The sequence below is a fragment of the Ciconia boyciana genome, chromosome 1 (genome assembly GCF_034638445.1).
Source record: "Ciconia boyciana chromosome 1, ASM3463844v1, whole genome shotgun sequence".
Classification (NCBI taxonomy): Eukaryota; Metazoa; Chordata; class Aves; order Ciconiiformes; family Ciconiidae; genus Ciconia; species Ciconia boyciana.
Window position 1 is genome coordinate 70,838,756 of NC_132934.1, and position 25,281 is coordinate 70,864,036.

At 43.2% G+C, this 25,281-nt stretch overlaps 1 protein-coding gene across 4 annotated transcripts in view; it reads left to right on the forward strand.

Moving 5' to 3' along the window:
- Positions 1-25,281, forward strand: part of CALD1 (caldesmon 1) — a 196,246-nt gene that overhangs the window by 92,425 nt on the left and 78,540 nt on the right. For all 4 annotated transcript variants that reach the window (XM_072874135.1, XM_072874111.1, XM_072874126.1 and 1 more), the window contains one exon: positions 6,723-6,834. In XM_072874135.1, the coding sequence (XP_072730236.1) occupies positions 6,764-6,834 (71 nt within the window). In that variant the 5' untranslated portion in view covers positions 6,723-6,763. The remainder of the gene's footprint in view (positions 1-6,722; positions 6,835-25,281) is intronic.

A 25,281-nucleotide genomic window follows, 5' to 3' on the forward strand; every position in this document is an offset into this window, starting at 1 on the left:
CCTTAGCTTTTTAATTCAAGACCTGAGAGATGCAGAGAAAGAGTGTGACTAGAGTGGTAAAACATTAATAAAACCTACTTGGACACAAATAAGTTCAGACAATGTACTGTTGAAATATTGCATGTGAGCATGGAGGTCAACAGGGGTGGTGCAAGGGTAGGATAAGAGAGGAGCACCAAATGAGAGGGATGGGAACAGAGTAGCAGAAGTCAGGGAGGCAGATACTTCCCATCTCTGATCAGCTCCCTGCCTGGAGGGGGAAACCCTTCTCTCTAGTGGAGAGGCAAGTGTGGGGAGCTGCACTGCTGCTGCTGGCTTCCTTGCCAGTTCTGGTGCAGCAGAAATCCTGCACTTGGACAGAGCAACATCTTCCCTGGCTGATGCCTGCCCTGCTCCTAGCGCAGACCCTCTGCCTATTGCCAGAGCTGTGACTGCTGCTCCCAGCGCAAGCCTCTTCTTGTCATGATGGACGCTAGACCGCCCTGACTTGTGTCACTCCTGCCTGCATCATTGGGCAACTAACTCCACTAGGCGAGAGCCCCCAGCATGCTTTCTGCTCCCATGGCTTGTCCTGGTTCACACCACTGTGGTGGTACCTCGCCACGTGGGCTTGTTGTGGCTTTGCACATCGAGAAGGGACTAACAGCATCACGGCGATTAGCACTCAGTGCATGGTCATCAGCTCCTGTGGGCATTTCTGTCCCCAGCTGCACCTCCACTGCACCTAGGCTCTGGTTCGGGGTCAGGCTCTGCTCCTCTCCCAGGCGGTTGCTGTCCCAGCCGACACTTGTGTCCTTACACGTCTGTCCTGATGCACACTCCACTGGGCACACTTGCTGCTACGCTGTTTCCCTCAGAGAGGAGGCAGCTGGAAGGATCAGGGCACACGGTGCATCTGTGACATCTGCCAGCTGAGCTAGTGTGAGGCTCCCTCTCCAGAGGATGTGAAGTCAGATGAGAGAGCATTGACAAGAATAAGTAATTTTTTCTTTTCCCTGTGCCTTTAAAGGCACAAATTGAATGGACACAATGTGTCAGTTTTATTTGTGTAGGCCAGAAACTGAAGACTGGCTTTTCCATAGCTGTGGCAGCTTCTTCTGCCTGTGTGATATTCTTTCTTATGCTCTGATTTTTTTTCTAATAGAAATCAATGGGAGAATTGGCATTGCCATTTATAGGGCAAGACGAAATGCGTTCTCCTCTTTAATATGGCTTGGTCATCTGAGCTGGACCTAACCTGTTTCTTAGTGATGTTTGTCTGTTCTTTCCTATTATTAAGAAACAAATAGCTCCTGACTGGAAGGTGTTGGCATGGGCACTGTTTTTCTGCTCTTAGAGATTTCAGTGAGAGATGAAGCTGTCCAACAGCCGGGGCATTGCCACGATTTTCAACAGTCGGGGCACAGATTTGCAACAAAGCCTGCAGGAGGACTAAATGCATGATGTGGGCATTCGTGTGATTAGATTAACATGATGAAGCTGAAGGTCTTCGCTGGTAGAAGCAGATAAAAGACAAGGGTAACTAGTGAACGATATCCCATGAGCCTGCTTCCCAGTGTTTGAATGCAGAGAAGAAGTGAATGCAAGTCAGAGCACGTTTTGGGACTAAGCACTTTTACAAACTGTTTTATGCACTATAAAATCCCTTCGATTTCAGTGTGTTTTGTCCTTCAAGATGGGGGCCTCATTGTTATTACCTGGGATATCTTCACTTATGATTAAACAGTAGTAAAGGGCAATGCAATTTTCAGCTGCCCTTTGTATCTGCAGCAAAGGCTAAGTATTTCCTCAGGGATAATGATAATGAGTAAAAATAATTTGTTTCCCACAAGTAAGCATTGCAAGAGTAAAAGAAATTCTGCCTTTACATGTGTGTGCACAAAGGTATGAGAGGACAAAGTAGCCTATATTGGCATAATCTGAGATCACACCAGTTTCTGACATGCAGGGGTGAGCTCACTGATCTTTCGTAGTGTATATTAGATGAATTTGGCCTGCAAGGGTGGAATCCGGTCCTGATTGAAGTCTCTGGGAAGTCTGCCAGGGATTCCAACAGGACCAGGATTTCAACTCTAGTCTGTATATGAATAATATTTCAGTATCTTCTGATCTTTGGGGACAACATATTTGAAATACTTCAGAGGACACTTGAAGGGGAGAGTCAAGGGTCAATCCTTCTAACATGAGAATCAGTGGCTGTGCCAGCAGCTTCCAGCTATGTCTTGTTTCTTCCTTTTTCTGTTAATGGGAGATGATAGACAAATGTCACCAAGATCAGGGGTGGGACCACTATATGCGAATCCAAATGTCAACAGAAAGCTCTGCCTGGCCCTTATGTCAATGTGCAGTAGGAAAGAGATGAGGAAGGAAGTGGGAGGAGTGGAAATGGCATACCCGCACTCAGCCTGGCCAAGGGAATAAAGACAAATGGGTACTTTCCATTGCAACTGACTGGCCCTGAGATGATAGGTCCCACTGCTGCATGCTTAGAAGTGTGTTGCAGTGTCAGCAGCAGCATGCTAGATGTTTGCTAACACTTCTGGGATGGTGCAGCTCTGTAATGCTCCTTCTCCAGTGTTGAATTAGATCATGGATATGAGAGATGGACCTCAGCAGGTATTTAAAGCCATGGATCTTTTAGTTGCAGACTCAAGGAGTGAACTCTGTGGCAGGGACCATGTCCTGTCAAAAGCTCCCTGTCAACATTTTCATGTGGTTCACCCTGCAGCAGCAGGCTGACACAGGGCCTGGCACCTGTGAAGACATGTGTGGCACTCACTGTGGTAACCTATGCTGTAGCCAGGGTGGGTGAAACCTATTCAGCACATATTTGAATGAAGGGCCTGGACCATGGTATGGTCCTTTGGGCCATCAGTAGTCTGCAGAGCACCAACTGGGAATCTCTATTCTACATAATCACTACATAGTTTTGCTCAGGATGCCACAGAGGTGTTAACTAATATGTTAATCAGACTTTAAAATGTCCCACCAATGTACGTAAGCTTTTTTTACTCCTGTGAAAGGTGAGATGGAAAATGTACCTTATGCCACAAGCAGAGATTTTAACAGATGGGTTTTTTGACTTCCCTGTGGAAGTTCTAGGTAATTCTCTGCCTCCTTCTCATGGAGTCAGTGGTTTGGACATAAATATGTAGATGGATGTGAAATGTTCCAAGAACAGAAACTGGGACTTTGAGAAACCTCCAAATTTGATTTTCTATGAACTGCACTTGGTTGGTTTGCTATTGATGAATTTTGCTTGGAAATCCTAAGAAGCGTGGTCAGATGAAACAAGGCACAGGTTAGATTGGAATAAAACTGTGGGTTCACATGACCTAATATATTTATTTTGCCTTGAGTCCCAAATGAACTATTCTGTTTGGGAAGGAATAAAGCTGCTTGATACGAGTATGTGTGTGTGTGTATATATGTATAAGAGTTCATTATCTGCAGTCAACATGAATACTTGGCCAAGTTTACAGTAACAGTTGCAGATGTGGGTTTACATGAAAGGAATGTTAAAAACTAATTTATGGAGGAAAGAAGAGCCTCTTTAAATGTAAGCTTTACTATTGGTAATATATGATTGCCAGTGATATCCAACATCTCAGATTAAAGAAAGAGCATGCATGAGGTGTGACAAAGGACAAATCAATCCATTGAACTCCACCTTTTGACTTCAATGAAGTTACACCTGTTTCTGAAAGACCTGAGTGGCATTCAATGCTTCTAATGCAGAATTAAAAAGGGAGTGGGGAAAATAATTTCCAAAAGTTTTCCAACAGATTTTAACAGAAAACAGATTTATTTGTTTTGACTGAAGATAGATTAAGGAACTCTAATTCTCCCAGATGGTGCAGTAGAAGTCTTGTCATACCTGCATTTCATGGGTGCCAGGTTAAACAAGTCACACTTAGACAATGAGTGTTGCTTGCTGAGTTGCTCTCGGCTGCAAAAGGGGCAATGAAGAGGTTCTGTTTTCACTTCTCAGGTGGAGGAGGTAGAAAGAAAGGGCAATGGTAGTCTTAGGGATACAGTGGATGTCATGGCGTGTAGCCAGCTGGAGGAAAATATTCTTCGTGCTTCTCACTGACCAGTCCTTTACCAACATTTGAAAGGTCCACATCTCCACACCAGGGCTTTGGGACAACTAAAGTGGAGACAGATGGGAAAATGGGACATTTGGATTAATGGGGTACAACTCACAAAACTGCTTGGAGTCTCAGTTTATGTCAAGCTTTAATTAGACATTTGATCCTTTTTGTGGGAGTATTTAAAAAAAAAAAAGAGGGCAATGACAGAATAACTTAGGTCTTGTGTTACCACCTGATCCTGCAGTGAGGACAGGTCAGAAGTCAGAGGTCCAGCTGCATGCGTGTAGAAAACCTTTGTATAGTCAGACTTGGAAGCCTTCCCTTTACCATCCCTCTGTAGGAAAGGTTCAGAAAGAATTTCCCTTTATCGTCTTCGCTCAGCCCTTCTCTGCAGCACACATTCCTGTTTGTAGGATATGGCTTTTTCAGTACTGACGTTAGTTACAGCTAGTGGCTGGGACCAAACCCAGGGCCTGGTTGTGCTTTAGCCTTCTGCAAATGCACAGTGAGAAGAATTTGCAATTGGTGGAGATAACAAAAGGACTGAGAGGCACAAAATTGACTAAGGCTCAGTCCCTAAGGCCACAAAGTAAATCAGAGGTAGAACCAAGCAGGAGTATCCCCAGTTGCTGGGTTCAACCTGACTGCTAGGCACTGGGCCATGATATCTCATTGGCCTCCTTGTTCTGCGCTGTGTTACTTGACTTCTCCTGGAAATCCTGAAGCTGTTTCTCTTCGCACTGTTCCTGCCTCCTGCTGCTAGGGATGAGGGAGGGAGGAAAGGAGGGAGGGAGAGGCTAGGAACTGGTCATGGTTTCTTTCATGAAGAAGCCCGGTATTGTCCTTTTTACTACTCTAGCCCTTTTCTGTGCTTCCTGTGGGTCCTAAAATTTCTACCAGCTCTCACAGAACGGGGGTCCTACAACAGTGCAGGATGGGTCTGTTCTGGTACCCCACTTCAGTCACCAGCGTGAGAGGCTTGTCGGGCTAAGGAGGGAAAGGGAGGTACCTTTGAACCTCCACAAAACAACCCCAGCCAGCCAAACATGAAGGAAGTCACAACAACAACAACAAAATTTTAAATTCCCCAATCCAGGAACAAATCAGAAAGAAAAACACCCCCAGGAAAAGTAAACTAATAAAATAACCTTCACAAAACCCCTGCCCTCAGCAGTGTTTTAATCCAAAAAAGGGGCAGAAAAAGCCACGGATTCCCTTAAGTCATGAGAGGCTTTACTACTGCCAGTGATTTTATGGGGAGGGCGCTTGGATGCTGCACCGGCGGGCAGGAATATAAAGCCTCAAGGCAGATCTACATCTGCAAACAGAGCACTTCAAATAATTTACAAATGCACCTTGGCTTTGTTTCCCTTAAACTGCAAGCAGTTCATAACCCACCTTTGAAAATTTTAGTCTGCATCTGCACGCTGGCTTTCTCTGTGGATTAAATGGCCGGTCTTGTGCTAACGGACTGGAAAACGTTGTTTTTTTTTTTTTTGGGGGGGGGACGGGACGTGGGGGGGTGGAAATCCTCTGAGTGCAGCGCCTAGGCTAGGGTTGCAGAGGAAGCTGAGGCCTCCAGCCCTGCACAGGAAGCAATCTTAGAGCAGGCCTTAAATGCCAGATTCCAGGCAGAGTTTAACTAACCACTGACAGCTCTGTAAACAAAGCAGGGACAAAAAGAGAACAGCTTTCCCTTTTCTGGTAGTCATTTTTGGTTTGGGGGCTGCAGGGGAATTCTGTAATACTCGGCTTGATGGGATATAAACCAAGGCTGGAAAGGCTTTGTATATGAAGAACTGTAAAGGGGAAAATATTTCATGGACTAAATCATAAAGAAGAAGGTAGGGCACGGGGAAAACGCGTGGATTAAACTACAAAAAAAAAAAATTGCTACTTTTGGTTCTTTGAGCAGGATTTATACATAGTTTGGCTCCTCCTGGGTGGTATTTAAAAGCTGCGGCTTATTTTCCTTCTTTCCTCTTTTCCTTCTCTTTTCTTTCCTCTTTTCCTTCTCTCTTCTTTTCTCTTTTCCTTTTCTCCTATTTTATCTTTTCATTTTCTCTTTTTGTCCCTCTCTTTTCTCATTTTCTCTTTTCTTCTTGTCCCTTTCTTTTCCCATTTTCTCTTTTCTTCTTTTCCCTTTCTTTTCCCTTTTTTTTGAAGTGGGGGTGGGAACGGAGAGATGAGGACTAACTTTTGCAAAACTTTTAAATATACGTGCAACTAAAGAAAATAAGAAATGTCTTGTGCAGCATTTTTACTGCTTCCAGTAAAAATTGGAAGCTTAAAGTTAAAATTGTGCTGAATTGTTGCTTTTGTTTGTAGAAAAGACCTGTGACGTTACAAATAGCTAGTCTGTGGCTAACAGATGTATACAGTCCTTACTTAAAGCATGTTGATTTAATTTTGACTAGGAAACTAAACGCAGGCATGGGCTATGTTTATCCTACAAGGCATTTCATTAATCTTGTTTATCTCAACAATACTGAGGAAGTTAAATTTTTTGATGGAAAAAGAAAATAGTTACAGCGAAGTTAAGAAAGCAAAACAAAACTAAATGGACTCAGTTCGTTAAATGCATCCATTGTGTTTTCTCTCTCATCTAAGTGGTCATCTCCCTTTTAGATTTGGATCTTTCCAGAGCTCTGAACGCTTGAACACCCACCATGGATGACTTTGAACGCCGCAGAGAACTCAGGAGGCAAAAGCGTGAGGAAATGCGCCTTGAAGCAGAGAGGTGAGGTATTATGTATGGAAAATGGTGCCGGTGGCTTGCCTTTGATTAGCAGTGGCTTTGAGGATTTCTGTCTTAAATTCCAAAGTATGCTATAGCTAACCAAAGAGTCCTTGCTAATGCTATGTGCCGTAAAATAGCTTTAGTTGGTATTGTGGAAGAGGCTGGAAGTCAGGGATGTCTGGTGTCTAATTCTTTTAGGCTGTTGTAAATGCCCTGGCTTCTAGTTATTTTGTTATATGGATAAATGTAAACAGTGAAGGTGGACTATGGCCGCATGAAATTATTGATAGGAAAACTCATGCTCAGATGCCATGTGAGTAAGTGCTGTGCAGAAGGGATTGTGTTTGTCTTTTCAGACATAGAGCTAAAATTTTAAGATATCCACTGAAAGCTGAGATACACTTGGTATATGTAGTGTAGCATATCTGTGAATTGTCTGCCATTACTGTGCAATTGCTGTTGTATTTGTACTGCCTGTCACTTTTTATTCGTTTACAGCCACTTTCTGTGGGCAGCAAGGGCAGCATTTGCTATCAGTTATTACAGATTTACTTTGGTGCAAATGAGAATAGAACTTGATGTAGGCACAATGATGTCAATTTATGAAAGAAGCAGAATGAAAATACTGGGAATGACATTTCATTAACTAACCCCATTTTACACCTGTACAGTTCCATTTGCTTTAATGGAATTTCCCATGATATACACTGGAGTAAACAGGGAGAAAGTCAGGCTCCATTTATTTTTGTAATGTCTTCTCTCATATAAAGATTTGATTTAGTTTATTAACACTGCAGTGATTTAAAAAAATGGAACTTAGGTTGTTTTCTTATTTTTGTTCTCATTTTTGTATTTACTTTTGAATATGGACCTCATTTTCATTTGTGGTCTTTCTCATGCACTGACAAAACCATGGTGTTTCGGGTTCTGAATGCTGAAGAAGAAAATACATTTTCAGAGCAGTTTTAAATAGAAGTCAGCAGAATGCAGTACCAAATATCTTTTGTATGCCTGCTTTGAGCTTTTTAATAAGGCCCTGCTACATAAGCAAGACTCTCTGATGGAAGCTGATGACACCTGGGGGGGAAACCCCAGGTGGACGAGATGCAATAGCCGCCTGTCTTTCTGAAAGAAGTGTTGCCATGCAGAACTGGGTATGTGAGCTCTCCTCAGGCTATAAGCTGAACCCGTGAGCTCTGGAAAGCAGCAGCGTTGCCTGCAGATAAACAAACTCACGTGAAGCGTGGTGGCCGAAGGGAAATGAGGCGGCAGCTTCCCTTTGCAAAATGCAGCTGTCACCTGGTTGGTGACCTCCCCAAAGGCAGCGGAGCAAATGTGCCGTGGCACTAAACTGCTTTCTTGTTCCAGAAGGTTTCCCCCCAGGCCTGGGGCAATATGTTTTTGTTGGGCAGCATGGGAGGGATTGCAGAGCCCGTGCTAGTGCACAGTATAGTGCAGGGTATTTATATACTTCTAGTGTACTTCTGCTTTAAGAAAATCTTTTTAAGGAAAGGCTGAGACTTTAAGGTTTCTTGCTAACAGAGGCCCTGGGTGGCCTGTGGAGGATGCTGTGAGGTGCAGTTTGGGAGGTGTTTTCTGCTACGGAAAAATGCCACTTGAACTTCCCTGTGAAGGCATCCAAGCTCTCGCGCAGAGGCTGTGGGGTGGTCTGGGCATCAGCGATGTGGCGTGGCTGGCTTGCGGAGGCAGTGACAGCCGCAGGGCACTGGGGATAAGGGGCTCTGCCCTCGCTACCATGGAAGCTGAAATCCAGGACTTCCGGTGTATCCATAAGTCACCGTGTGGCCTGCAGTTTTATGCATGGGCCCAGCTCTGGTCCCTGATCGTGCATGGGGAAACCAGAGCCCTGGAGAGGCAAAAGCTGCAGCCAGTGTCCGGCGTCCCTCGACGGAGCCCTCCCTGGGGAGCCCTGCAAGCCGATGGCGATACCTGCCCCTGGCCCTGCGTGATGGGGAAGCCAAGCGGTTGGGCCAGAGAGCGATGGCTGCTGACGCTGGAAACAGCCTCCTCCCCACCCACCCACCCACGCCTGCTTTTGGGAAGTGTTTTTGCTACATCTGGGGCAGCTTTGCTGGGGTTTTGTGTGGTAACCTTTGTGGGGGAGGAGAGCTCGGTGGCAGCCCGGCCAGAGGAGGGCTTGGGCCCGCGTCCCTGTTTTCTGCTGAATTGCTGCAGAAGAGCTCTGGGCCCTTTCCCACACATTTGAAAGCTTTTAGCAATAAATTGCCGTACGCTAAGTTTTGCTGTATTCCCTCCACTGCTGCCAACTTCAAGCATCCAAGTACCATGAGTCAGACCCCTTAAAAGTCACAAGACTGCTTTAAAAATCTTGAGGTCTTAAAAATAATTTAGTCTGGCCTTTTTATTTTTGGTTTGCCTTAACAATAACAGAGCCTGATTCTCAAGTTCAGATGCGACTCTGGGAGCCGGGACCTCCCAAAACCTGCCCCAGCAGGGGCAACACCAGGGAGGAGCTGAGCATCCGCCCCCGTTGCATTGCACCGCTCACGTCGAGCTAAGGGCAGCAGCATTTGGGCAGTTATTAACAAATGAATACATCACGCTGGATTGTTTTTGGCAAATTCAGATTTTTAGGGATTTGGGGGATCATCTTCACGTTTAAAAATATGACTACAACGTGTTCGTGTACACCTCTTAAGCCACAGCAATCTGCTTGCCAGACCTCCATCTGTCTGAACACTTTCAGGTGTTTTACCAAGTGAATCGTGTGGTCCTAAAGAGCAGCATGGAGGCTGAAAACGCTCCATCAGCTCTGAGCACTGGTACCTGCTGTTCGGGCACAGGGCATTTCCCTGCACTCTGCCATCAGTGGGCTGTAGCCTTGCTATGGGGAAACCGCCACTGGTTATAAGTATTTCCGCTGGGAGATGGACAGACAGATGATTATGTGTAGTCTGTAACATGTTTGCTAGGTCTCCCAGACACTGTTTAGGCTTCTCTGAGTTGAACAGTAAACCCAGAAGTGCAAGCAGCCATATCAAATAGCAGTATTTGTAACTCAAACAGCAGTATTTGTAACTCAGCCAGCCGCAGTGACGCATTTTGCTACTTCCTGGGATAAAGGCACACGGGAAGCCTGTCTTCCCAGTCTGATGCCCGTGCCCAAGAGAGATCAAGGGATGAAGATGCCTTGTGGCATGATGCACTCATGCACCACATGCCCAAGAGGGAGTGAATTCACCTTATTGTATCTTCCCCAGGGGCCACAGGCTGTGTGGGGACTGGTCAGGATACATGTGCCGTCAGCTTCCCAAGTGTCTGTCATGCTGGAGCCACCGATGTCCAGCCACTTATGTCTAATCTTTGGAGATGCTTACTGCAAGTTCGATCCTTGAGGGCTGATATTAGGCTTTGTGTTTTGGGGTTTTTTCCGTTAGAAAGCTGTTGGAAATGATGTTTTGTTGTGCTGCGTAGCCCTGGCATTCTGGGTTGATACGCTTAGGATTGATCCTGAGGAGAGGCTGGCTTTGTCTTTTAATGACCAACAGCGTGGTTCACCCCGGCATGTGCTTTGGCTAGTAGTTCATGCCATGGCAACTTAGATATAGATTGCCACCAACTCAGAAAGCTAGAGTGTTTTTGGCATTTTAAGCTCTTATCATTTCAAGGTATCCCACATATCCCCACACAGGCTCGCTGCACCCACCCAGAAATTTTGTCCAGCCAGAATTTTTTGACTATTTGTATTTGTCTGGGATCTCTGGAGGCCTATTCAGCATGTTTGGAGCAGCAGCGCAGACCTGTCTAGGGGGCATGCGGCCAACAGCAGGCATGTGGGGCTTCGTCCAGCTTTCTCCCAGGCTGTCAGTTTTATTGCACATGCTCAGGCTGGCGGGGACCCAGCAGCTCTTGTACCTCATGGGGGAACAAGGCTTTCCAGGCATAGGCTGGGAAACCCAGGACAAAGTGTGGCAGCATTAACTGTGCCCGACTGCTAGCATTTTGCATGTGGTTTGTACTGATCAGGTGCAAGGTGAGGGAAAATAGGACCCTACCAGCCATTTGGGTGATGGGATGTGTTATGTCTCTAACTGCTCTGCGGCAAAGCCAAGGCTTTATCCTGCTCCTCAGAGGCAGAGGGAGCCCTGCGCCTGGGACGGTGGTGGTATAAAGCCCTGAGGTCCTGGTCCAGAGCTGGCTGAAGTCAGTGGGAAGCTTTCCACCGATTTCAGTGGGCTTTGGATTAAGCCCTACCTGAGTTATTCCAGCCAGAGGATTTATGAGACAGTCTCAGTGGCAACCTCGAAGGAGCTGGATGAACACTTTGCCTTCCCAGCCGCAGGGTACATACTGTGCTGGAGTATCGGGGCTGTCACAGAAATGGGTTGCGCTTAACTGATGGGAAAAATCCCATATGTAATTGAAGCACAGGGGATTGACTTATTTCAACAAGGGAAAAAAACAAATGCTACCTGCTGCTTTGTGGCTCTTCCTAGGCAGTAAAAGATGTTATTTTGAACAAAACCATCAGGTTTCATCATTTTGATGTAACTGACACTGGAAGAATTTAGCCTGGGGCTGGGTAGGGTGTGTGTGTCTGGAGAGGTAGTGCTTTGTGAATGAAATCTTGCTGATGCACTTTGGTCTGTCACAGCTGCATGCAGTTGCAGTGAAAAATTGAGGTGAAATACTTCTTGAAGTGACAATAGACCTACTTTCTTGACTTCAGTATAATTGAGAGCAAAAGTTGGCCCCTTGAACTCTCTAAAGAATAGCTCTCAGGTTAATCTATTTAGTACTTAAGCCACAATTTTATGACTGGCTGACTTGCCGTTGCCCCAGCAATGTATTTTCACCTCTCCCTGGTGTTGGGGCTCTTTTAAAAATTATATGAGGAAGCTGATCCAATTTGCTTCATTGCCATACCATCACTACTGCAGACTTCAGGAAGGTCTTATGGTCATTGTCAGACTGGTCTCCATTTAGCTGAAGCTTAACTTTGAATCTGAACCACAGCCTTGCCCTGCGTAATGCTCTTCCCTAAGGGATTGCAGGTCGTTTCATGGGAAGGAGAGGTATTGGTCATCCTGTTGTAAAAATACAGCAAAGAGAAGTGGCTATCTAGCATCAAATCACAAGTCACTAAAAAGACTGTCTAAAACCACGATACTGCTGTGTAGGATCTCCTGACAGGAGCCATAGCTGTCCTGACTAAAGGGCTCATCTTCTTGCAGACCAATCAGATATTACTAAACATAGCCTAAAAAGGTATGTGGGTAGGATGTACAGAAAAACACTGCTATTAAGCTTTATGGTTCCTGATAGCATTCATTACTAAAGGCAGTAGGTTTCTTTTTCAGTAAGATCAGTAGGATTCTTTTTTTTTAAAAGAGCATCCAACAGTTCAATCACAAACTCCCTCCAGCCTCTCATTTAAACAGTTTTATAAGGCAGTGTGGTTCATGTTCATGGACGTAGGCTGAAGAATGCTCATAGAAATAACCCAGCTTGCAAGCTGGGGATGGCAGCAGTCTACAGCAGGCTGAAAGTCTCCTGCGGTGGTAACTTGCTCAATGTAACTTCAGTTAAAAGGGGACACATGGTTAATCCCAAAACTTATCTTGGTACAACAGAAAAAGAAGTCAAGTGAATTTCAGTCCAGACCTGTGAAGGTAAGTACAGAACTAGCAAGGCATTTAACATGCCTTTTACTGTTCTAGTGCTCCCATTGAGGCTGGTGTAGCTCAGGTAAACATACAAAGGGCTGATTCACCAAGTTAAGAAGGTAAAACCAGCAGGATCCGACAGGGTACATCTTTGCAGGACTTAATGAGAAGCACATTGCTTATCTTCTGGATGAGTACGACAGGACATGTTTGTTGCCACAGCATCTTAATGCTTCTGGAGAGCAAGGAAAGGTCATCCTTGTCAGCCACAGAAAGTGGACAATTTCCATTCTCCTCTCCAAGACAGTGAGGGTGAGCGTTCATGTTAGATCAACATTGAATGACCACAAATAGCTTTTGAAACTGCTTCTCATTCCTGCAGTGGGGTTATCTCTGGTATAGAGTGTACATTAGTGACAAATGTTAAACAGTGTTGAGAGTTTAGGAATGAACATAGATGGTTCCTTTTTAATTATCCCCTACTTCTTGAAACACTAGGACTTGCCCATGTCTTGTTCCTAAATGTCTGGTTACATTTTTATTAAGAGTTTTCAGAGACCATGCTTTGATTCAGGCTTGTGTAACGGAATGAAAAATATGATCTTAATACAAGTTTTCAAGGAGTGCATGTTTAAAAATAAGAGAAGCTGGCTGCATATGCCTAACATGTCATTTCCCAATGTTCATGATTTATTTCAGAACAGTACTTCCAAAAATGTTCGGACTCTGTCCTCTTGAGGGCTGTGCCCTTGTCTGGTCCAAGCCTCTTTTGCTACTAAAACAAGAGCTACAGTGGTTTTATCTCTCCAAGAACTTCATATATCCTGAAGTTCCAAATACTTTGAGGGTTTCTGCTTGTCTTTCCATAAAATACTCACCTTCTGGTAGAGCTAAGATATGACTTCTTCTGCCCAGGAGTTAAATATTAAGACAATGAATAAATAAGATTAGAAGTGCATGAGGGTTGAGAACAAATCGAGGCAAAATGCTCCAGCTGTTAACCTGTCTTCACAGCTACCTTGAATTCCAGGACTGACAGGACATATTTGGATTGTCAAGGTGAGTTTGGCCCCTCACATTGCATTGATCACTGTTCCTGCAGTTCTTGGAGCTCATTGTTAACCCAGACAGAAAAAGCATGACACAGGGGCTCATTAAAGCACACCCTGCTGCTGTCACTCTCAAGTGAGGGTGGATACTAGACAAATCTTTGCTATTGTAGCATTTCAGATGCCCTGGAGGAAATAACCAAACACACGCACAGCTGAGTAGAAGCTACCACTTAATTTTACAGCCATTGTGTGTTTTGCAGATTATGTTTTCTTTAAAGTCCTTATGGAGAAATGTTTTATAAAAGAAGTTTTGTTCTTCTAAATAGCTAGACATACAGAATATAAACTTTACTGAGCTAACCCCACTGCAATTCCTAAGCAGACAACAAAATCAGCTCCTTAGTATTTCAGATATTAATCCCACATGGATGTTAAGGTAATTCTGTAATCTCTGTACTACATCTACTGTACTAGCCAAGCTTTTAGGAGGACAGCCCAAATCCAGCACTCAGCTGGCAAAATGCCCATCTTTCACCTCTTTCAACAGAGTGGCAGGTTTGCTTTGGAAGCTCCAAAGAGTTTGGGAAATTCTTGGGTGAAAAGCACCCCCTCCAAGCCTATAATCAGGTAACCCACCTACTGCCAAAGGGAAGTCTGCCCTTTTGTTTCTTGCTGTATTTTTATTAGCTTTAACTAGACCGAAGTCCTTGATGAACTGATCTTATTGAAATGCCTAATAAATATGGCCATGGAGGCACAGCTTTTGGTGCTTGTCATTGACAATTGTAGCATGCATATTTAAAAGGGCACCATATGAGGAGTAATACAACATGTTATTTTATCATGATTTTCAGAATTATACTGAAGCATAGGCACTGCACAAAGAAAATCATGAGGCTGTAGGAAGGTAGCTGGTATAGTACAAATAAGTGTCAATGGCTGTTCTGTCACGTTTATGTTGAAAAATAACATCTCTTTAACATCTTATGTGCAAATTGGCAGTATGCAGTCAATTAAGCTAGGGTAGCCTGCAGAGCTCTTGCAGCTCTGTGCATCTGTCATTGTACCTTCAAACAGTGTAAATCATATCTGCCATCAGAATTTTCTCATACAAAAGACTTCAGAAACTTGAAATGCAAAGAGCTGCGTTAACTGAACATTGGCCTAAGGCTTATGAAGGCACAGAGCCTTCACACTCCCTGTAACAGCCACAGCGGAGCAGTGTGGTGCCTGTGAACTATAGGTATGTATGTCCCTTGGAGGCAGACACGGCACCTCAGTTTCCCCAGCAGCATTTTCTGTCCCTTGGCAAGGACTACATCATCCCTTCATGTAGGTTACCTTCAATAAACTCAGTATGGCAGAGACCAAAGACACTGTCCTAAAACAACCCAGAGTAAAGGAGGTTTGGTTCTTGGTCCCTGGGTCTACTTTTGTCAGACTCTTTCTTAGGCAGGGCAATCCCCCATCTTCATTGATCTGGACAGCAAGTGTCAGTTGTCAGAAAAACATGCATGAACCATTGCTAAGTCTTATTAGATTCCTAACCCAGTCTCTCTTCATAAATAAAAACAGTTGATCTGTATTTCTTTCTAAACAGTAAGTATATGATTGAGCTCTCAGATGCTTACTCACTTCCCACGTGCCTGATATCCAAAACTAGCACAAGAGGCAGGGCTAATTTAGTTCATTGTATAAAGCCTTCTCAGGCCATAGGATTGTGCATACCTCATCACACAAATGTGTATGCTTACAAATGAGTTGGCTGAAAATTCTACGTTAATCCCCTTCTCTTGATTAAAAAGGGCCTTATTATTAATAGTAATGCTCCACAACAAATTTCATTTAGTTTAAAGAAAAGTAAAAGGAATACTGCGTTGTTCCCATACAAAAGAAGCTGATGGTTCAATATCCCCGTATCTTAAGAAAGGTTCAGAAAAATATTTTCAGGCAAATACATTGTGCATTGATATATTCACCAGCAATAATATATTATATAGCCTGCATGTGCTTGTTGCAAGTGGCTGATGGCATACATCCTGGTGGTCCAGCCTGCCTGCTGAGATGGGCAATACGGAGTCTTGATGCTTTTTTGGGCAGAGGGTCATCAAGTGCTGCTCAGAGAGCTGGTTACTTCTCACAGCCCCTGCCTCGCAGGTTGATTGCTACTGCAGCCCTCCTTGCTGTTGCCTAAGAGGGAAGGTGGGAGCAAAGTGAGCAGGGCTGCCCTGCGCTGCCTCCCTGCCACAGCACCCACACCCTGGCTCCCGAGGCTGAGCAGCTACTTATGGGTAGTGCATCTGAGGCTGGACTTGGGCTGGGGGTCCTGAGCCCAGCTGCTGAGGTGTGAACTGCCCTGCGCACGTGGTGACACAACATTGTGTCTGGAGGAGGTGCTGAGTAGAAGCTGCCGCGGAAGGAGAGCATTGGTGGTGTTTAATTTGCTCTTTTGCTCTAAATAGAAGAGAGTAACTAAAGCAGCCTCTAAAACTGCAAATTTCCAGACTTGGATGGGTATGATCTCTTAGCTGTTACATTGCAATAGCTTCTTTTTAGTGAATAAGAACATTGTTGAACTTGTTGCTTAATTGTGTCACTATTCTTCAGGGCATTCTGGGCTTAGAATGGTAGAAGTTATTAGGCATGACAGAAGTTGCACTTATTACCCTACTGTGAGAGTCTTTAAGGAGTGACATGAAAATGAGTTTAGCCAGTGGATTTCTAGGAGCATCTGCTTCTCAGTGTGAATTTGCATTTTATTATTATCTTTATGATCTAATATCTGAAATTAAACCAGATAATCAGAAGATTCGATTTCCCTTTAAAAAACTGAGGCCAATTTGTTTGCAGGGATAATAGATTAAATGAAGTCAAATGCTAACAAGTTTTACACACAAATAAGCATAGTATGTAAACGCTATCAAATTGCTGACAGCCTGGGCAAAGTTACCCTTTCATGGCTCAGTTCAAAGAACTATAGAGGAAAAATGTGATTTGCAAATGAAACTCCAAACTGATTCCAACTTGCAGAAGCATCTCATTTGGTCAATTAGCTCCTGCATTTTTGGCTTTGTGCCTTTAAACAAAGCTTTAATTACTGAAAATAAATGTTTATAAGCAGCTTTATTTCTCTCATCATAACCTACTTATTATCTTGTGCTAAACAAAGAAAATCCTCCTTGCCAGCTGATTGTCCTTGTGTGATCAAGGTCTTTCACAGAATGAAGGGAGACATCAGGTGGCTGTGCTTCTCGGGCAACTTAATTCATCCGTGCACAGCTCAAGAAATATTCCTGCCCAGAAATAAGGTCAGTGGGCAACTTCTCCTTAGAAAAGAAGTCTGGTGACAGGCCAGCCCCCGAGGATGCTAGCATGCAGTGTGACCAGAGGGTCGGGTTAACAGAAGTGATACAGCTACGATTAGCAAGAGCAGTAGTTGTGTCAGCCTTGCAGCTGAGCCCTTCTCTTCCTGGGGAACAGCGAGGGTGATGGGAAGTGGAAAAGTAAGCAGGATGCTTTTCTTTTCGTTTATTGGAAAGTATAAACCAGTGGGTGGTGTATTTGACAGTTAAAGTTTAGCCTCATCTTGGTTGACATTAAGAAAATAGAAATAGATGTTATTTTTCTCCCCTTTCTGTCAAAACCTGTTGGTTGGACTGAATAAAGTTGCTTATTAATAGCCTTCGCTGGATAGTCTGTTGAGAAAAGTCCAGCAAGTTTGTCATGCTGACATAGAAAATCAAGGGAAGGCTGTAACTCAACAGCTAGTTGTGACGGTCCTTTTGTTGGGTTTTTTAATTTTTTTTTTTTTTTTCCTGGTATTTGCTGAAAACATGCCTGTTTCCTTTAAGGTAGCTCGTGACCCATTTTCAATGTGGACATTATTTAAGCCAACAACAAGGACTGCTCTAGCAAGAGGTTATCTTCTAGGCAGACTCTGTTCTTGTGCTGAGGCCATAAGAGAGGTGCTGAAAATTGGTACTCAAAAGAGGGCTTCTTCAAAGGTTTTGTTAAATTACTTCCCCATACCAGTACTTCCCTCTTCCAACAACACAAGACAACATCTTGTCTACTGGTGTTTAAACTGATTCACTTGAACAAGCGCTGCCTTCTTTTTGAGCCCTTTTTGTATGATTTAAACCTGATGTATGTCATGGTAAATTTTTAAGTCAATTAAGTGCACACAGTGGAAAGTAATCAAATTACCATGACTCGATTTACTGCTTGTCAGCTGAGCCTCTTGCAAGGGAGGTATCTTATTGTTAAACAGTGTGGGACGGTAAGCCTGTTTACATTTGGACTAGTAGGTTTGCATGGATTTAATGCACTTGGTTTCAAACCAGGTTTGAGGTAGACTTCTGCAACTTCTGTGTACAGACAATGTCTTTGTGACTGTGGTGAGGTGCATTGGTGGTGGACTCCCAGACGAGGAATCTCTGTTGATCTTCATTTTCCATGCAAATCCTGCCTCTTTTTACAGCTGCTTGTTTCTGCTCTTAACGTGGCTCTGTGGAGAGTTGGGTGGCACAGGTGATGGTAGACAGGGAATCTCAGACACTGACCTACCTCCAATCCCTTAATGTTGCTGTGTTGTATGAAGTCAGGTACAGATCAGGGGAAGGCTGGTATTAGATGGGTGAATCAGATGTTACGCACATCCACCAACTGCTACTGATCAAGATATGGAGAGCTCAGGGACCCCCTGCAAGCCACTGTGGAGTCAACAAATGGATACAGCAATTCCTAGTCCTGGCAGCTGGATTCCTGCAATGGCTTGGACTCTTGTAGCTAGCTGTTTCAAAGGAGTATCCTGCAAAGATGAATAGAGAGAGAGAGACTAGAAAGAAAAATCTGAGCAACATCACTTTTAAAGTGAGAAAAGCACTGCAGGACTGACTGAGAACATATACGCTTGTTCACAAGACTTACAGCTTCTTACCACAAGAGGGGTTCCTATGTGTAATAGCTTAATGCTCAGAAATATATCTTTTTGGGTTGGGGGGTGTGTGTGTATGGTGAGCAAATTTCTGACTTCAGCAAGCAGACAGTGCTTACAGGAGCAAGCTGGTTTCATTTATAAAATTGCCAGCCCTCTAGTGATAAGGAGAAAATCAGATACTCTATGTATCAATCCTGGGCATTTCTGAAAGGCATTGTTATAATACAGAGGTGAGAAAGATATAGGGGTGAAGCCGGCCGCAGAGCAGAATGCCTCCTTAATATAAAGAATAAAACTTTTTCCATCTATATTTTTGAACACAGAAAAGGAAGGAGTTGGTATAAATGGCTTTTAGTGAAATGGACCTTTTGGTGGAAAAAAAAGATACCTCATAAATTTGTTTGTGGCCTTCATGTGAATTCAGAATTTTTTCAGCAAAAACTAGCTATCAGATTTTCACAAAAATGCTTACAGTTGCTAAAGTCACCGACCACAAAAGACCATCTCCATTCCTCCCACTTAGTGCTTATCATCTTGGGAGAGGACCAGAGCACAGTGGAGACTGGAGAGGAAAGCCCTTCTGATTATCCATGTGCAGATGATTTTTGTCCTTATGCCCCCTCATGAGATGATTATACCATTGCATTTGTATGGCACATCATGCCATCCCTTGAGATGAAGTTCTCAGCATCCAGTCTGCTTTTCTACCTTTTCCCTATGCAAAAAACTTTTATGACTGGATTGAAAGGAAAAAAAAAATCATGTATATTTCCACAGGAATAGCATGACTGTAGTTTCTTTAGAAGAGATTTCTTTTACTAGCCTGCAACTGCTAAGCTGAACAGAACTCGCAGCTTTTTCAAGTTCATCTTCAGCCCATACAAAATGACGAGCTTTTTCTGGGTGCTGTTGCTCAGAACATTCCTGAGATTCTCCAGTGGCTGTTACTTCAGTGTCTTAATAAGGCAGCTCCGTAGCTGGGAAAGACAAGGAGATGGCTTTTCTAAACACTGGCTACACATGGATTCCTTTTATGGTCCAGCTTGCACAGTGGGGTATTCCTCTGAAGGTCAGCGACATGGATAACAAAGTGCTTCCCACTGCAGCTTACTTTGTGAGAGCAGGCATCATGTGTCTGGTGCCACATGTTCAGCCTGCTCTGAGAAGGAGGAGAAAGACATAGTTGGGTAGGGAACTGTAGAAAGAGGGGAAAAAAGCAGTGCATTAAGTGCTGTGTATTTTGTATTGATGCTATTGCTGTGCTCACTGGGGCTGCAGGATGTGGTTGTGAATACCATGTACAGAATATGTGTGCATATGCTGGGCTGATATTTTGTAAAAAATGCCCCTAATAAACTCCTCAGTAGGGCTTCAGGGTTCAGGTCATCCCACAGCAATACCAAGGGCAAATTTTCATGTCATGCCCATGAATTTGGCTTTTCATTCTCCCAACAAAATGGGATAGAGTACTAATGACCTTTTCAAACCAGTGAGTTATGATGGCTGGAGGGGCTGTCTGTACTGGCATGCCACAAGATGAATTTGTTTAAGCAAAAGGTTTAATTTCCCCCCCCCTTTTTCTCTCGTACAACCTAGTGAGTCTTTTATCTCATTAGCATGTAATCATCTTCTTATACTGGAGGGTTGCATAAGTTCCTTCAGGGCTATTGTCTTATTTCTCACCCAATTTTTTCATGGAATAGATGAGTCACTTCAATATTCTAAAGAGAAGGAATATATTGGTCATTAATTTAATATGAGAAAACCCCTACTAAGTAATGAAAATCTCATCATGTTTTGTTAGTCCTGAATATATGTACAGGATATACATAAACTGAATGAAGAAAATATATCTTCAAGGCAAACCAGAAATGTTTAGGCATATTCAACGGGCCTGTAATCTAATTTTTCATTTACTGATTATTGTCAGATGGACTAATACAGTACCTAATTAACCATGAAGACAATGAAAGACTTTAACTGTGTCACCAGCTCTGACACTGTTTGAGAAAAGAGAAGTGCTTGAAGGTGTTGTTTTGGTGACTCACATCTTAAAAGTCTAACTTTCTTCATCTGTTTCCCCGTTGCTTCGCTGGCTCCATCCTTATTTCACCTATCGTGCTCACATCATACTTACAATGAGATCCTGATGTACTGACTTTGATATCATTATAGGTCTTGCGTGCTTGTGGTTACGCTGCCTTTGGAGGGAATGTGACTTCTCAGTCTGTTGGCTGCATGGTTTTGCTGGATATGATATCTTGCTTTGAGGAGATAAAGGCACAAATGCACAGAAGTGGAGCAAAGATCAAAAACCATGCAGTTTGGCTGATGAAAGCTTCTGAACTCTTGTCAATGCTTGCTGATAACAGAAGAATTCTGAAACAGAAACAATTATTAAAGAATATGTTTTAAAGCAGGATAGATCTAGGAGGAAAGAGCTAGCCCCCAGTTAAACTCAGAGGTCCCATTTAACAGGCTGTGTCACACCTTCATAGCTGTTCCATGTTATATTGCATTCAGTGTTTAAGGCTTGCTTTCACTCATTTCAGTCTGAATCCTGTTTTCAGTAGTTGTGCACATTTAGCTATTACTCTGGATTTAAGGGATTGGTATAACTGAGAGCAGAGACCATCTGTCCTGTCCTCATTATACTGCTGGAAGAAAATATTGGTAAGATGTTTTGGTGACTAGGAATGACTTTTCTGACACCAACCCGTCTTCCTTTATTTATTGGTTGTTCTTCCCTCAACTTGGGCTGTACCCTGTCATCAATTTTTAAGCCAAATTCTTTATGGAAGTCAATAGGGAGTCCTGCGCAAAGGGAAATGACATAATGTTGCCCTTTAGTCCTGCCTACAGAGAAGCAGACTTGGGAAACATGCACATTTTCCTAATTACCAAGCACTGAATTTACAGCATGTGTTCATTTTCTATCGACATCCGGCAGCTACCCAACATATTGTAAATTGGGCCATTTGTATTCAAGACAATTGTTTTCAATAAAAATATTCTGAATGTTGCCTTTATTTGGATTACATATGGTAAATGTTGAAGTCTTCACTGCTCTGAGGTAAAGAATGTGCCATTTTTATGGGAAACATTGAGTGTTCTTAGCTAAAATGTCTCCTTGTCCCACTGGAGTGCATGGTTTTGTAGGCTGCCACCTTTTACTCAAGCAGTAAACTGCATTTTGCTAGAGATGTGTGTGTCTATAGTTTGTAAAACACTTTTGCTATGAAAGATGCTTCTGTAAATGTAACCTATTATAATCTGAACTGTCAGCCTTTACAGGGGATGGGTTGCACGTTCATGACCCACTTCTGTAGTGCCTTTAAATTCTTCTGCAGGGCAGGATAAAGAGAGTTGCAGAAGGGGTTTAAAATTAAGACTTTTAAAATAGGATAATCTCTTTGCTAGTTAGAATTCAGGCTCTTTAAAGTTTAAGTACTTAATTAGATGAAGTAAGGATGTAACCATAAGGGCATAAACATGAAGAAATTTGGCTACAGGAGGCTGCTTGAAAGGTAGCTGAAAGGGATTCCTTCTGTTGGGAATAGTAATGCCATTTTGACTATTTTTACTCCTTCCTTTTAGCACTGTAGTGCCTCTCTTATAACACAAGCTGCTTTGTACATCCCCATAACCAGAGCATCTGAGGTCTTGTCAATTATTTACTAAATATATATATCCCTGCCTCATCCTTGCAACGTGGCAGTGCTGTTCCTTTAGCTTTGTTAACAGGGAGTGACAAGGGACTCAGTGGCACAGCCAAAAATTTATCAGAGGGGATGTATAATCCTTTTTGCTTGCCTACTTGTTTATTAGATCTTCTGCAAGCTGCAGCTACAGAATTTGAAGAATCATGTAGAAATCACCCAGGACCTCAGTTTTTAGTACCATCATTTTGATATGGGCATTTTTAGAAGGAGAAGCCATGAAAAGCAGCTTTGGTGATAGGCTTCAGGAATCCTCCTCCATAAGCTTTAAAGTCTTTAGATTGAAGGTTGGCCCACCTCTGTTGATCACATTTAATAAGAACCCCATGTATATTTTATTGCATAGAAAATAAGATGCGGAGCCTTTGTTTATCTCTGCCACTTACTTACTGCTGACTCTTGGATGTTGATATGGAGATATTGCAGTGCATGTGCTGATGATTTCCCCTGGCAAGGGAGAATTCTTAGGGTGACAGCCTGATAATACTGGACTTGTTAGCTGTTAGGTGGCTGGTACTGAGATGGCATGAACCGATTTGCATAGCCTATAGGGGTTTTGTGGAGCAGCTCTGTTCTTAATTCAATAAATACCTCCAGAAGATGGAGAGGAGTAACAGCACCTCCTTGTAGCCCTTTTCCACTGGATTTTGTGGGATTTCACCTGGTATAGCTTTTGTTTAAGGGTAGACTGACGAGTCTTTCAAATACCTGTGCAAGCTTTAGAGTCACATCTTGAATGGTCAGTGGATAGGGCGCTTTAATACACTGCTGAGCGTCTGTGTGAGAGAAGGACGTGGAAGACATCTGGAGACTTGTTCTGGCCAAAACTAACAAACATGATGCTGATTTTTTGGGAAAGCAATCAGAAAATAGGGCAGGAGCAATACCAGACACTTTGACTGAAGGTACTTTTCTGCCATTTGTGAACTGGATTCAGCATCTGGGATAGCAGCTATGGCCATATCAGATTATTATTTTTTCCCTGTTTTTGTCTTCCTCTTTTTTTTTTTTCCTTAAACCAGAACCATGTCCCTGTTTCTTGTAAATGTGCCTTTGTCATCATGGGTTTAGGCTGTCATAACACATTTTACCTCAAGCTCCATCTTTAATCACTTAGTGGCAGACCTGGGAATAGAAGCCATGTCTAAGCCACGGGACCGCATCATCTCTCTAAGGCAGAGAACAGCTGTGAGCTTTCTTACAGAGTAGCGTGCTCTGCAGTTTGCTTGCAAGCTGTATTTCGGGCATCTCATAAACTAGGGCAAATGCAACTTCACCTTTTAATAAAGAGCAGTATGAGTATCAAAAGACACAGAACTGCCTGAAACCTTGTTTACGCAGAGGAAGGGAATGTGGCAGTTGAGCCTCTACATTTAGTGAACATTGTGAACAGATAATAACTTAAGACTTCTTTTTGGGGGGGAAAAAGTCGCCTATGTAACTCCACTTCATTTGCTAGACTTCCTCTTCCCTATCCCCACTCCCCATTATTTATCAATTAAATATGTTAGGAGTAGTGAGCTGCTGACCACAGAATTGGAGAGGGGGTGGGATAATAGTTATTATCCTGTTCCAAAAGCCATAATACTGGATACCAGAAAGAATGAGAGTCAGATGTAGATGATGCTGTTGAGTTGCCATTGGTAGAACAGAATGTACTATACTATCCAGCTATGGTCGTTGCTGTGTCTAAAACCATATACTATGACTGAAATGTGGATGTCAGTCTGTAGCACTTGTGTGGTTTATAGGCTCCTCATTACGTCGCTAAACTGTGTGCAATAGATTAAACTACCATTAAAATTCCATGTCTCAAAATGGCTTATTTTGCTGCACTAACTTTCCTCTGCTTTCATGGAGAGTTGCATGCAAGTGAAGAGAGTCTTATCGTTCTGGCAGTCAAAGGTTCCTGTTATTCCTTCTGTGGGCAAAATTCTCATCAATTTCATCCTTACAAAAAATGGATGAAATACTTGTATGCTTCTTTTTCATGAAAACCTGTATTGCTAGAACCTTTTGGTGATGGGGAGCTAGAAAAGAGTGCTGAAAACTGGGAAAGTTTATCTCAAAGCCTTTCTACAAATAAAACTGGGGAGGAGGGAAAGTTCTATGTTTCCTGCAAGGCGACAATGAATAGCTCTGTTTTCCTTCAGATGGTAATTTGTTCTATTAAGAAATAAGGCTAGAGGCCTTGAGTCCTAGTACTGAGCTGTGAACTGCATGTCCTGAGAGGGCTGGGGAGCAGAGCAAAATGCTCTCTGTTTCTGGTGGAGGGGACAGGGGTTGATGTTATCACTGTGAAACCTGTTCTGCTGCAACCTGAGTTGCTTTGCTGCTTGGCTTCTCTCCTCTGCATTAGCTAAATAGTGCTTAGCAACTCCTCTTTTGCTTCTAGGTGTACTTAACTTCAAATCAGTGGTGTTCCAGTACTATCTGGAGTCACAAATTAGAAACCAGTACCGAAGATTTAAACTGAATGTGAACTCAAAACTAGTTTAAGCTGTTGTTCTTTTCTTGAACTGCAACTCAGTCCAAATCATTATTTTAAAAAGTCTCTTTTTAATTCAAATCTTAACTTGAATTGAAGGAGCCAAACTGAAGCCAAACCAAAGCTAGGCTGAAAAATATACATTAGTTGAACTTTATGATTAGAACTGTGCTGCAAAGTCCCTTACACATATGCAGCGAAGAGAAAGGCTTCTGCTCTGAAATTCTTGCAGTCTTAATTAACACAGGGTGTGCACAGCTGATTGACAGAGAAGTGGCAGAATATACAGTCAGGCAATTACAGATAACACAAACTGTGGTCACGACTCAGCTAATTAACTGTGAAGTCATTAGCAAATGTGACCCAGGCACAGTGATTGCACTGAAAGACAAGCTTTATAGGGAGATCTGAAAAGGGACAAAGCAGGATCTCTCTTTCCTTGCACCCCAAGATGCAACTGCTTACCTGAGACCAGGAGGAGGATATAGTTCCTGGGGGGGTTTGAAGTGGGCTTTGGTCACCCTGTTAGACCCATCTAATGGGGCACATGCACTTTATCATGTACAGGTGGGGGGGTACAGGCCCCTTCCCCCATTCATAT